This window comes from Ictidomys tridecemlineatus, chromosome X, assembly GCF_052094955.1.
Source record: "Ictidomys tridecemlineatus isolate mIctTri1 chromosome X, mIctTri1.hap1, whole genome shotgun sequence".
NCBI classification, from domain to species: Eukaryota; Metazoa; Chordata; class Mammalia; order Rodentia; family Sciuridae; genus Ictidomys; species Ictidomys tridecemlineatus.
Genome location: NC_135493.1, coordinates 37,374,178 through 37,387,620, shown reverse-complemented (window position 1 = coordinate 37,387,620; position 13,443 = coordinate 37,374,178). Strand labels below are relative to the sequence as shown.

The 13,443-nt window shown below is 35.7% G+C and overlaps 1 protein-coding gene across 20 annotated transcripts in view; it reads left to right on the top strand.

The window, feature by feature from the left end:
- Pak3 (p21 (RAC1) activated kinase 3) overlaps positions 1–13,443 on the top strand; it is a 259,089-nt gene that overhangs the window by 219,755 nt on the left and 25,891 nt on the right. For all 20 annotated transcript variants that reach the window (XM_078034382.1, XM_078034379.1, XM_078034381.1 and 17 more), the window contains 5 exons: positions 9,258–9,306; positions 9,531–9,643; positions 10,850–10,967; positions 12,367–12,466; positions 12,967–13,163. In XM_078034382.1, coding sequence (XP_077890508.1) covers positions 9,258–9,306; positions 9,531–9,643; positions 10,850–10,967; positions 12,367–12,466; positions 12,967–13,163 — 577 coding nt within the window. The remainder of the gene's footprint in view (positions 1–9,257; positions 9,307–9,530; positions 9,644–10,849; positions 10,968–12,366; positions 12,467–12,966; positions 13,164–13,443) is intronic.

Below are 13,443 nucleotides of genomic sequence, written 5' to 3'. Positions count from 1 at the left end.
ACAACCCCAGCCCATTCATCAGTATTTTTAATGATCAGACTATTCCATCTTTAGTTAATGGAAACCCCTTTTACTGTATTGACTTTGAAAGAGATCTTTTAAAAGCTTATTTAGGACATCTAATACTTGTACTTATAAGACGACACCCCCAGAAATAATTTATGTGCGTCCTTTCTTTTCTAACTCTAACAGGTACTCTCTATGGATATCTACAACTAGCACTGAATATTTCAACCTAATACATCTTTCCCAAACTGTATTTTGATGATTAAAACCAAATGAACTTTGTATTTGAACACAGTGCATCTCTCTCTATCTCTCTCATATTTTTAACACAGTGGCAACAGACTATATTTCCCCTTTTCTATTATGAGCCTCTCTTTTTCTGTTTTAGAGATGATTTCATATCAGTAGTTTATTCTTTTTTATTTTATTTTATTTATTTATTTTTATGTGGTGTGGAGGATCAAACCCGGTGCCTCATGTGTGCTAGGCCAGTGCTCTGCTACTGTGCTACAACCCCAATCTAGTACTTCATTCTTTTTAAAAGATAGGGTTTTATTGTTTGGATTAACTATAAATTATTTAAGCAGGCCCCAATTGATAGACATTTAGTTTCTTTCTGATATTTGCTATTACAAACAAGGCTTCAATGCATATCCTTACAGATAAACCATTTGACACTTATGTAAATTTATGTGCATCCTAAATTTATAATTAGGATAAATTCCTAAGTGTGGAATTGTAGTGTGAAAAGATAGTTGCCCTTCATAGAGGTTGTTTCATTTCATTGAACACTCCACCAACGATAATGAGTATGCCTGTTTGCTAGCCATCTTGCCAACACAGCTGTATTCATTTATTTGGCATTATAATACAATAACAAAAACCCTTCCCTACAATGATTATTAAGAGGGAAATATATAAGAAAGCAACTCTTAACAAGAAAGCATGTGGCAATACAAAAGGCTGTCATGCAGAATTCATCGGCCAGTGTAGTTCAGCTGTATGATATTTTCTACCCAGATTAATAAAGCCATGTACCTATGTTTGATAGAAAGTGACAATGGGAATATTTCATGAAACCATTTTCCTCCCAGAGGTAAAACTATGTTTCTGGCCAAAGGAATTTTGTCTAACATGTGAATCTTTGCCAATCATTTCATTATACAGAATGGTAACATAATCAATTCATTGATAATTACAAACAAACTTTAGTACTAGCTCATGTGTAATAAAACAAGCTTTCAGTCCCTGTGCCTCTAAATTAGTTTTAGTTTTTTGTTTGTTTTCTTTTTTATCAGTTCTTTTTGGTAATACGTGACAGTAAAGTCTTATTCAAATTAGGACCCCAGACTTGTGGATGTTTTAAGGCTTGAGAAAGTAAATATACCATGTTAGGTATTTTCAAACAACCTCACCATTCAATGAGGAGCCCCCTTTTTATTACATCAAGTTCCTTTATCGAATATGAATAGTTTTAAGTCTTGTATCTTAAAGATTTGATAAATAGCAGCTTGGTTTAGAGAATATAACAAAGCAGTGTATGACCACAGAACTGAGGGATAAGCACTGAAAATAAAACATCTGACTTGTTTCTGTTGTTGTTCATGAAACTATGGCAAGAGCAAAAGTGGTGTGTAGTGTGTTTACAGAAATTATTCTTTGGGTAGGACCACCCACCACAAAAGTATTTGCTTCCTCATTGGATCTATTTTGGGCCACACAAGGTAGATCACTGCTGTGAAGCACTAAATAGTTGTAGTCTGGCTTTGTGATGTAAGAGATTGGAAATACATTAGCATTTGTGAAGAATAGTGTTTATAGAGTGTAGGGAGATGCCCTTTGTTCTACTTAATGCTCTTAAATGCCCTGTGTTGTGTGTAAAGAAAGATGATGCCACTCAATCAGCCATCATTAGCAGGGTTTGCATGTTGAGTTGTTTTTTCCAGCCATAGTAATGATCTTGTATTAAGCCACCTGCCCTCCTTTCCTGTCCAGGCCTTCTTGAACCCAATGGGACACACTGTGAAGCAGCTGCTTAGACTTATGTTGGAGTAGCTGAGACTTATGTTGGAGTAGCTGAGACTTATGTTGGAGTGAGTAGCTGAGAGTTATCTGGACTTTCCAGGGATTAAGCCCTGTGACTGTGGCCTCATTATCACTGGACTGTAACCCACTGAGCTCCCCAGCCCCAAACCCATAATGTGTTACAGCTCTATTTAAAAGTAGATGACCATGAATACTCTGGGAAAAGTCATGCCCAACTAAAGAAGAGAAAATTCCCTGTTAAAAATTATAATCCTGGGGACTGGGGTTGTAGCTCAGTGGTAGGGTGCTTACCGAGCGAGTGTGCAGCAGTGGGCTCAATCCGAAGCACCACATAAAAATAAAAAAGAAACCAAAGGTATTGTGTCCATCTACAACTAAAAAAGAATACTTTTTAAAAGTTATAATTCTACTAATTAAACATTATGTCATCTGGCTCCAACTGCATTCTGTACATTTAGAAAGGTAGCAAGGTAACATGAATTTTTACATAACTTTTTTTTTTTTACCTTAGAGATGCACTTTTGAAAAGTAAATTACACAAAAGACAACCCTCTGAAATTTCTTTATGAGAACATTATTGCATGCAGTGGTTACACTATTCATTTCCATCCTTGAACCCTGAAGGGTTTATTTCTCAACGAAACAAGTAAATATATGGTAGTGTCAAGAAATACACATATTTGTGTATTTTTATGTCAAGTGCATTAATATAGAGAGGCAGTTTCTACACAGGGTCCTCTAAGTAGTGACTTTCTTAAATATTCAGAAGAAGATAAAGTTGAGTCCTAACAACTAACACCAGGTCCTGTCACCTTCAGCCACATAATAATCTTAACTGACTCAGAAACCAGGAGAACCAGCTTGTATGGTTATATCAAAAGAATCAAACATACCATGTCCTGAGACAAACTAAATGGCTTAACGGGGACACATGGACTAAGTAAGCAGAAAATTAGAGACAAGATAAATATTTGAGAGTGGGAGTAGCTTAGCATAATGGATACAATTGTGACCATGAGGAAGTACCACACATGCACTTAGCATTGATGAAAAATGTTAATGATCTATTTCAAACAGAAATGATAGTTAAGAGCACGGGCTACATTTTTAAGCTCAGCTGCTGATTAACTGCATAACCTTGGGGGCAAGCTACTTACCATTTCCCAGTTTCTATTATTCATTTGTAAAATGAGGATAATGGGGTTGTATAGGGTGAAGATTAAGTGAGATCTTCTATTTACTGAGATCTAGCAGAAAGTCTCAATAAATGATATAGGCTTTTCTAGCAGCAATAGAAGTAAGAGTAGATGTAAAAAATAACCATCCTAAATGGAGTTTAAAATCCTTACCATGACTGCATTGGCACTATATATATATATAACCTTACATGGAGATATTGCCTATCCTTCAGGTTTCCTCACTCTTATTCCCACTAGGCTCACATTGGACCTCATTGAGCTCTTTAGTCCTCATGTCTTTTTCTTTTTCCCCAGTCCATGAGCTTCATTTTAGCTTCACTTCCTTGCCCTTCTTTCCCTCCTTTAATTCATTTCCATGCTGAAATCAAGGTGATTTATCTAACCTTTTAGCTCCACCATGCTGCTGCTTTGGCAGCTACTCAGGTTTATGGTTTGACATTGGCTCTTAGCAGGAAATATCAAAACCTGATGAAGAGTGCTGATAATTAAATTGACTTGTCAGGAAAAATAGTGAATTGTTTTTTTTTTTTTCCTTGCTAGACCGTTTGGGCTAGATGCCAGTGTTTCCATTTGAGTATTATGCACTTGGCCACGTCAGGGACAGACTGTTGATAAAGTATCTAATGTGATGTGGAGAATTCATCACAACTGTAATTGATGATGAATGAACAATGTGTTGGTTTAATATTCTTTAACTGGAGTGTAGGTTAACCCTAAGGTCTGTAATTCAGAGTTAGGAGCCCTTTATTACTTACTGGTTGTGTCATATTACACATATACTTCCACTCTTGGGGCTTCAGGTTTCTTATCTGCAATAAGGAGGTAAAACTGGATGATCTCTATTTCCCTTGAGTTTTTTTTTTTTTAAGAGAGAGTGAGAGAGGGGGAGAAGAGAGAGAGAGAGAGAGAGAGAGAGAGAGAGAGAGAGAGGAGAGAGAGAGAGAGAGAAATTTTTTTAGTATTTATTTCTTAGTTCTTGGTGGACACAACATCTTTGTTGGTATGTGGTGCTGGGGATCGAACCCGGGCCGCACGCATGCCAGATGATCGCGCTACCGCCTGAGCCACATTCCCAGCCCTTGAGTTTTAATAGTACATAATTTCTTTTTGCCATCTAAGGAACTGAGATTTGGAATAAATAAAATCCCGAGCATAAACATATGTTCTCTCTACAGCAATCTTTGACTTCAATATAATAGGAATGGAAGGATAATAAGGATGAATTTAATTAAGTGGCTTCATAAAAATCGAATTGACAATATGGACCATTTTAGCATAACAGCTCCAGTATGTCAGTGAATTAGGAGTGTTAACCTCCATCTTTGTTAGATTGATTTCTAGTATCTGTATAACCCACAGACCTGAAAGATACTGATTTTTTTTTTTTTTGGTACAAGGGATTGAACTCAGGGGCACCTAGCCACTGAGCCACATCCCCAGTCCTTTTTTATATTTTATTTAGACACAGGATCTCACTGAGTTGCTTATGGTCTTGCTAATTGCTGAGGCTGGCTCTGCACTCATGATCTTCCTGCTTCTGCCTCCTGAGCCACTGGGATTACAGGCATGCACCACTGGGACTAGCCAGACTCACTCACTCTTTCTTTCTTTCTTTCTTTCTTTCTTTCTTTCTTTCTTTCTTTCTTTCTTTCTTTCTTTCTTTCTTTCCTTTCTTTCCTTTCTTTCTTTATTTTTGTTAAAGTGAATTAAAATTTATTTTGTAAAATATATATTGAGATACTTTAAGATACTCCAGGATGTTGCAGAATTCATCTTTTAGGAATCAGTGTGATACATGTTTGGCTTAAAGATTGTTTCTTTTGAAGTACATATATACTACTGTGCTTCAATTATTAGAAGAAGAGGTCTTCTCACCTTCACCACCAAGACCTCTATAATAGTCTCTATGAACCCCAGATTGTAAATAATTTTGATGAGTATATTGTATTTATTAAGTAATTGTTTATTTATTATACTTAAATACGCAAAAAGAAAATGCATATAACTGTGCTGGGGCTATAGCTCAATGGAAGAGTGCTTGCCTAGCACATGTGAGGCACTGGGCTCTATTCTCAGCACCATGTAAAAATAAATAAAATAAAGGTATTGTGTCCATCTACAACTAAATTTTTTAAAATGCATATAACTTAACTATTGCCTAGAGCCTTCTGGCCACCATGCAATATCTAACATAATCATTAGTTAATATAATTCCAGCTAAAATAACATGTATATGATATTTGAATTAGTTGCATTCAGATGAATGTTGAATTTCTGTTATGAATTTTGAGATATCAAATATCTTGAAAACTTCCAGGCACTTAAAGAGCTTCCTAGTCATCCACAGACTGCCATCAATCAAATAATATCACTAATATTTACTGGACAAATAGTATAGGTCAGGAATGTTTACATTTTAAGCACTGTAGACATTTAATCCTCTTTCAATCTTGAGTCATAATGAGATTAAATTATTTACCCAGTGTCATACAACTAGGAAGTAGTTGAATGTGGACCAAGGGAGGTTAGGATGAAAAAGAATAAGGGATACTGATCTCAGCCCAGTGATAGGCAATGAAAGTGCTTCAATAAATGAGTCTTAAAAATTTTTGACATCTGTTGAAGGGAGAGATTTGCACTTATACCACTGAATCTTAGATTGTTAGAATATAGAAATATAGTAGACTTGGGGTGCAAAGAACTATTAGGCATGCTGAGATGGAGCTAGGGATAAGGCACTAAATTTCACTGTGCAGATTATACTTGAGTATGTGCATTTTAGTTGAGGTTTCTACAAAGGCTGGAATTGGGTAAACCAATCACTTACTAATCAGAGCAATGAATTCCAACCAACTAGCAACATGTTTGTTTTTGGGGTGGTAAATAGGATGGAGAGTATATCACTATTTTAATACTGGGAACAAGGGTGAGGGGAAAGGGGAAAATGGCTCACACTAAATAATTATGTACACTCAGTCAGGTGGGGGAAGGGGAAATGAGGGGGGAAGTTCATTTTTAGTTAATAACTGATGATCTAGAGTTTCAGGGTCTGTAAACCTCTGTGAATTAGGAATTTGTGGCAATTCTATACCACTGAATGTCATAAAACCCAGGATATTAGGATTCCAGGGTTAGAATCCAGCAATTTTAAGACAATAAAATGCTGAAGGAATTAGGGGACAGAAACCCCAAAGGATTTGCCATGTAAAGCGCAAGAGATGTTAAACACTAATCCCCCTTTCACTCCCAGTCAATCACAGTTTTAGGTCCTAGTACAGTGAAATGGTCTTGAGGTTGGAGGAATGCTGGTAGAGGATAAGGGGAGTTGCCTGGGCTGGCATTTTGGGCCTTCCTCCTCAGATTTAGCTGGACCAGCTCCCATTTTAATTGTTTTATATTGAGGGTTCCTGCATGTGGTTTCATTTGATAACAGTGTTCCAAGCTTAAAAGAAAAAGACAAAAACACTTCCCTAGGGAGAAAAAAAGATGTGGAACCTCTACAAAGTGTTCCACTTTATCACCCTTAACCTCTGTCCTTTGGAAAATAAAGACAGATGCTAGCAAGGATGTTTTGGCTGGGAGATTGGGAAGGGCCAACCAAGAACTCAGTGAATCAGTCATCCTGTACTAGGAAAGTAGTAACAGCAGTAAAATCAGACAATAATAACAGTTACCATATTAAGCATGAACTGTGATCCAGGCACAGGGCTAAATACCTAGATTTTGCTGTTTGAGTCTCTGCACTCCTAATATTACCTGACTTTGCAAATATCATTACTCTTTTGCATCTGAAGGAGTTGTGAAAATGGCCTAAATATGTAAAGATATACAAATGAATTTAAAATTGTATTTTGCAATTCAGTATAAGAAGTTGCTCAGGGATTATTCCAGCTATAATATACACCAGGTTGAGATGATCTATCTATTCCTTTGAACTTAGAACAGCTCTGAATTCAGAAGAAAAAAAAATCACATTCTGGCCCTTAAAGTGAGGAATGTCTTATAGCTTATTCCAAGAGGAAGTGTTTTTATGTAGACTTAAGTAGAAGAAATGTTTTCTTCAATGGAAAAAATTCTTATTGCAATCATATGCTTGCTCGAGGATATTTTTATTAATGTGTTAATTCAGCAGATATTTATTGGGCACTAACTATGTGCTCTGAACCCAGAATCAGAAACACAAAATGGAGAGAATAATTTATTTAATATAATCCTCAAACCTAAGAAATTTCTATAATTATCAATTCCAGGTTTAGTGGTCTCTATTTTGTGTGATTTTTCAGCTTAGTTGGAATAGATATTTAAAACTCATGCAGGATGTGGAGGGAAGTACAGTTGTTGGCTATAGATGATAGAATTAAAGAGCTTTAGGAACAAAGTAGCCCATTCCCTATACTTTACATGTGAGCGAGTCAGATGACCTTAATTATAAATTGTACAACCTTGGCCAGGTTACTTAACTTCTGTCAACCTTAGGGTCCTCATATATACCATGAAAATGATAAATTTTCCTTATATAGAAATAAGGTAAAGAATACATAAAATAAGCTACATGGGCTGGGGTTGTAACTCAAATGGTACAGCATTTGCCTAGCATGTATGAGGCACTGGATTAGATTTTTAGCACTGCATTTAAATAAATAAAAGTCCATCAACAACTTAAAGAATATTAAAAAATAAGAGAAGTTATATGAAGTTTGTCATAGTGTCTTGCACGCACACACACTATATGCTCAATATATGTTTGCTGTTATTGTGATCACTATTTTTCATGTGAGAGGATTAAAACAGTAAAAGGAAATGCATTGCTCCAAGGTCATATAGGCTGTTGATAGTATGCCAAATATTAGAGCTCCCATCTCTACAAATAGTCAAATATTCCTTATACTACACTACCCATTTTTTCCTGGGACCAGGTAATATAAAATTCCTAGGCTTATGAGAAATATTTTGGCTCACCCAGGGAGAAGATGAGAGAAGAAATACTAGGAAATACCAGACATAAGAAAAGAATGTCTGGACTCAGAAAACAAAACAACATAAGGGATAAATGGAGAGTAAAAGAGAAACAACAATTACCAGAGAGTTTAGATAGGAAAGTGGGAGCATTACAATGCCTAGTGGATCACAGGACTGATTTCAAACCTAATTCCTTTATTTACCACAGATGAAATTGACAGTATTTTTTTTTCCTTTTTATTGGGGGTGGAGGTGAAAGATGGTTCAAAATGCAGGTGTGGTTCACAGAAAGTTACTGTGAATTTAACTTTATAATTTCTATTTTTAAGCATGGGAACACTGTAATTAATGTTAGAATAGAAACCTGAATACTACCAGTCCTTAAGGAATGATGGAGTTTAAAAGGGTATCTGGCTAAAGCAATACTTCAGCTAACTAATGCCATAATAAAACCACATTATTCCTTTGTGTAGCTACAGTACTGGTACAGCACTGAGTGGTTGATTAGTTAGATGAACATATTCTTAAAAATAAGAAATATATTAAAAGAGCCACACTGTTCCTCTGCTAAAAGTGAAGGTTAATTTCTACTTGCCTAAGCAAAAGGTGATGTTGCCTTTGCTAAACTAGATTTCAGTTTAAGCAGAGGCCTTCAATTTTCATTGTTGTACGAGTTGAGGAATATTCAGAATATTTCAGTAGTTTCCCATAATTGCATAGAGCATGGCCCAGAAACTGGTGCCAAAAAATCTTGACTGGAGTTTCTAGCCCACCACAAGGGATAGACAGTGAATGATTCAGGTGTAATTACTTTATAAAGAGGTTGTTCCAATATTGTGCACTTAAAATTTTGTTAAAAGGGTAGATCTTATGCTCAATGTCCTTACCATGATAATAATTTTTAAAAATATGCTCTTGTTTTACTTCATCCTTTAATCTTGACTTTGCTAATTTTCCTCTCCTGCAAATAACCAGTATTTTGTTGCAAGTGAAATACATTGGTAACACCTTTATTGCTTATTCATTTGATAAATTTCACCTTCACAGGGCATCGGGTACTGTTTATACAGCACTTGACATTGCAACAGGACAAGAGGTTAGTGCTAACATTTATTTCTGATTATTTTCCTTTATTCATATTTATTCCTTGTTAATGACATCTCTTATGAAAAAAAATGTAGATAATTTACTCATGGATTTGTGGTACAGAGAAAGAGCTTAGTAAATAATTTGTATGCCTCATTCTGTGTTCCCAAAATATTGATGTTTGTGTTTATTGTGATAATTGTGATTCATTCTCATATTTTCATCATCATTCAGGTGGCCATAAAGCAGATGAACCTTCAACAACAACCCAAAAAAGAATTAATTATTAATGAAATTCTGGTTATGAGGGAAAATAAGAATCCCAATATTGTTAATTATTTAGATAGGTAAGTGTTTTCTCTCATTATGTATGTGTTGTTCTTATGGGATGGCCTTTTCTTGGTAAATTATTTTATTGGGCTTTTATTAATTTAACAGTCAAATATTTCTCAAATGCTACAAAGTAGTAGAGTGTGAGATACATTTACCCACTTATCTTTGACCGCCCATCAAACATGAAAGGTTTTATGGGTTTGGTTCTAAACACAAACAGTTTGTGTAATTTCTACTTGCGGATTGTGGCTCCACATTGGCAGGAAATAAAGAGCTGTGGTGCTTTAAGCATTTCTTTTAGTGTTTGTTTGGAGTGGGTAAGATCTCTAGGAGGCTGAATGAAGAAAGGCTGACTACAATGGCCCTGCTTTAATGGGTGCTTTGTGAGGAACTGACAGTGAGGTCTAGGGAATTGAGACTTTAATCTTAAACCTTTTCCTAAACCAGGTAATTAATGTTTCTTTCATCAGTAGTATTAGCAGTGTTATAAATAGGCATTTAAAGACAGCACTAACTCTTCACTTGTGGTTAACATCTGTCTCTTTCAGTTTCAGTAAGTGTTTGTTTAGCACAACTCTGCTGTTCTGAGGGAATACAAAAGAAAAGGCTAGTTCTTCAACCTCCATGAGCTTAAGATCTTGCTGTCTGAGTTTTAGACCAGGTAGATCAATGATATTGGAAGGAGGAAAAAAGGAGGATGGAAATTGAGAGTCATGATCAGTGTTTCATAAAATGCCCTTGGGGACTCACTTGCAGCAAAGTGACCCTGTGCATTCATAATTTTGTCAAAATAGTATTTGCACTTGTAGAAATGCAGGTTTCTGGGCTGCTTGCCATAACTCATGAAATGGACCCAGTGAATTTTCATTTTTAATAGACTCCCAAGTGCATCTTATGGACATTGTAGTTTAATTTCATAGTGATGTGGGCATAAAGGCACATCAAGGGTCCTTCCATTCCTTATAAATCCTCGCTCTTGCTAAACAAGGAACCAGAGACCCAATGATACTGCTTAAGTGTCTAAACATGGCCCCAAGTTATTTTCTATAACTTCATGCTCTTTGCCTGTATAGTAAGGCTCTGGTGACCTCTGTGCTCATATTTGAACACTTTTTGTTCTTGAATAACTATAGATAATAGACATAGATCCACTCACAACTGACTTCTCTCAGAACTGAGACTTGGTCACAAGTCAAAGTCTTTTTCTTTTCTTGTTATAGCTACTTAGTTGGTGATGAACTGTGGGTGGTCATGGAATACTTGGCTGGTGGTTCTTTGACTGATGTGGTCACAGAGACCTGTATGGATGAAGGACAGATAGCAGCTGTTTGCAGAGAGGTAAGAAAATAGAGCATTTCTTACCAATGAGTACACCAAAATTAGTATTTATGCTTGTTCAGAATGTTTATAACATCTAAGTAACAATAACAAAAGTTTTCTAATGAAAAAACAACTGGAGAGCCTGACTTCAATTTGAATCTTAACCTAGTAGCATTTATTTGCATCAGTCTCCCCAGCCCCTTGTTTATTTTAGTTGCTCTTTTTGACAATCTTTTGAGTTCCATTATGCAATCCTTGAGGTGCCATATTTAATCCTTGAGGTGCCATATTCATATCACTATAGTGAATATGCAAAATGGTGATGTTCACATGGAATTTATTCCTGATTTGGGGGAATTTTAACACAATATTTATTTTTTACTACATGTAAAATATGACCACATGATATTCCGGTCTTTTTCCAGAAGGCAAGTTAAACAAGGTTCTCCTTCAGCCCAGAAAGCAGTTGCTTTCATACTACAAGGTGGATATTCCCCATAGCCCTCCAGTAGGCCTGTGCATGTCTCTTTTCCAATAATGGTGTCATGTTCTTACTTCCAAGCTAAATAAAGGATTTTTGTTATAATTATTTTGTTCAATAATTTTAAAAACACACACTTTTCATTAGAGTCTCATGTTGGGCATTGTCCTCTATCTCATTCATTATGGTGAAGTTTTATACAAACAAAATAGGAATAATGATTCACTAAAACGTGGAAACAAATGATAGAAAAACAAAAATAAATGATATCAGCTAATCTTTACATTTTGTATTAAATTGTTTGCTTGAATTTCCTCCTTTGTTTTCCTCTTATTCTCATTTCCTGCACCCCAGACACTATTCATGCAATATATCAAATTTATTGTCATTCAAGTCCTGAGCCTGTGGTTTCCATTTTTTGGTATTACAATACAAAAGCATCTCCAAACAAGTATCTATAGTTATTTTATAAACTAGGAGACCTTCCCAAACTTGGCTCTCCATCAGAAGTAGCTTAGAGCACATGTTTCAAATGCAGATTCCTGGGTACTACTCCAAACCTATTCAATCAAATGAAATCATATACACAGAGGCTTCCTACATCTGAAAAGACCAAGCTGAATCTACACCTTGCAGATAACTAGGCCAAAGGATGATTATATTGTGTGTTAGGTTTGCTGTATTCATAATTAGTGCTACTTATATCCTTACTCTTTCATGGCCTAGTCTGACATGGGAGCCATCAAACTTATTCTGCTAAGTAACATCACTGATTTAAGTGATAGTGTTATTTTAAAGTGGTGTTAAGGCATGCAGTAATCAATTTCATTTGACAACACAAAATTATATCCTTCCCCAATAATTTGTCTAGAAATTAAACTTAGAATTTAAAAAATTCTTTGTGATATAATTGGAACTTTTTTTCTGGTTCAATAGTGCCTCCAAGCTTTGGATTTCTTGCACTCAAACCAAGTGATCCATAGAGACATAAAGAGTGACAATATTCTCCTCGGGATGGATGGCTCTGTTAAATTGAGTAGGTATTTTGATTCAGATCATGTTTGAGAAAATATCAGGGAATTTCTGTTCTTTTACTACCTATCTTAAGAAGATAGAAGATAATGGCTGCTGAAATAATTTATTTGGAAGCATTGAGAACCCAATTTTAATTAATTTGTTTTATGTTGTGTTCCTGTAGATTGTGTCCAGAATTTTTGCACTTAATATTTCACAATTTCTAGTGTTTTTTGTTATGACTGGATGACAAGTACCTAATTTGAAAAGTGAAGGATACTGTAACTTGCAGGAAACAATAATGGACACTGAAATATATTAAAGCTTGGTAAAAATGACATCAATGATTATTTCTGACCCCACTAAAACCAGAACCAGCTGAGAAATTAAGTATCAAAAGGATGTGAGCTAGGCAGCTATGGAAGCTCAGTGTTTCACAGGAAGGTTCAACCATATCTGAAAGTATCCTATTGTAGAATGAAAGAGTGTGGGCTTATTTTAATTGATTTTTCTTCTCTACAGCTGATTTTGGGTTCTGTGCCCAGATCACTCCTGAGCAAAGTAAACGAAGCACCATGGTGGGAACTCCCTATTGGATGGCACCTGAGGTGGTGACTCGCAAAGCTTATGGTCCAAAAGTTGATATATGGTCTTTGGGAATTATGGCAATTGAAATGGTGGAAGGTGAACCCCCTTACCTTAATGAAAATCCACTCAGGGTAAGTGAGAGGAGAACTCGGATAGTTCATCCCCAGGAAAGGGGAAAGGCCAGATAACATTTCTGGTTTTCTCCAAAATTGACTTTTTCCTGGGACAAATAACATAGAAGCAACAGGTTGTAATTTTAAAATTACTGTGAGCTTTGTAAAGTTTTCTTACCATGCCTCAATGGTTTCCTAAAGTGCTTTGAAGTCAGTATGTCTAATGAAAAGGGTCACTGGGTTCAATCCTCAGCACCACATAAAAATAAATAAAGTTATAAAAAAATTCTTTAGTATA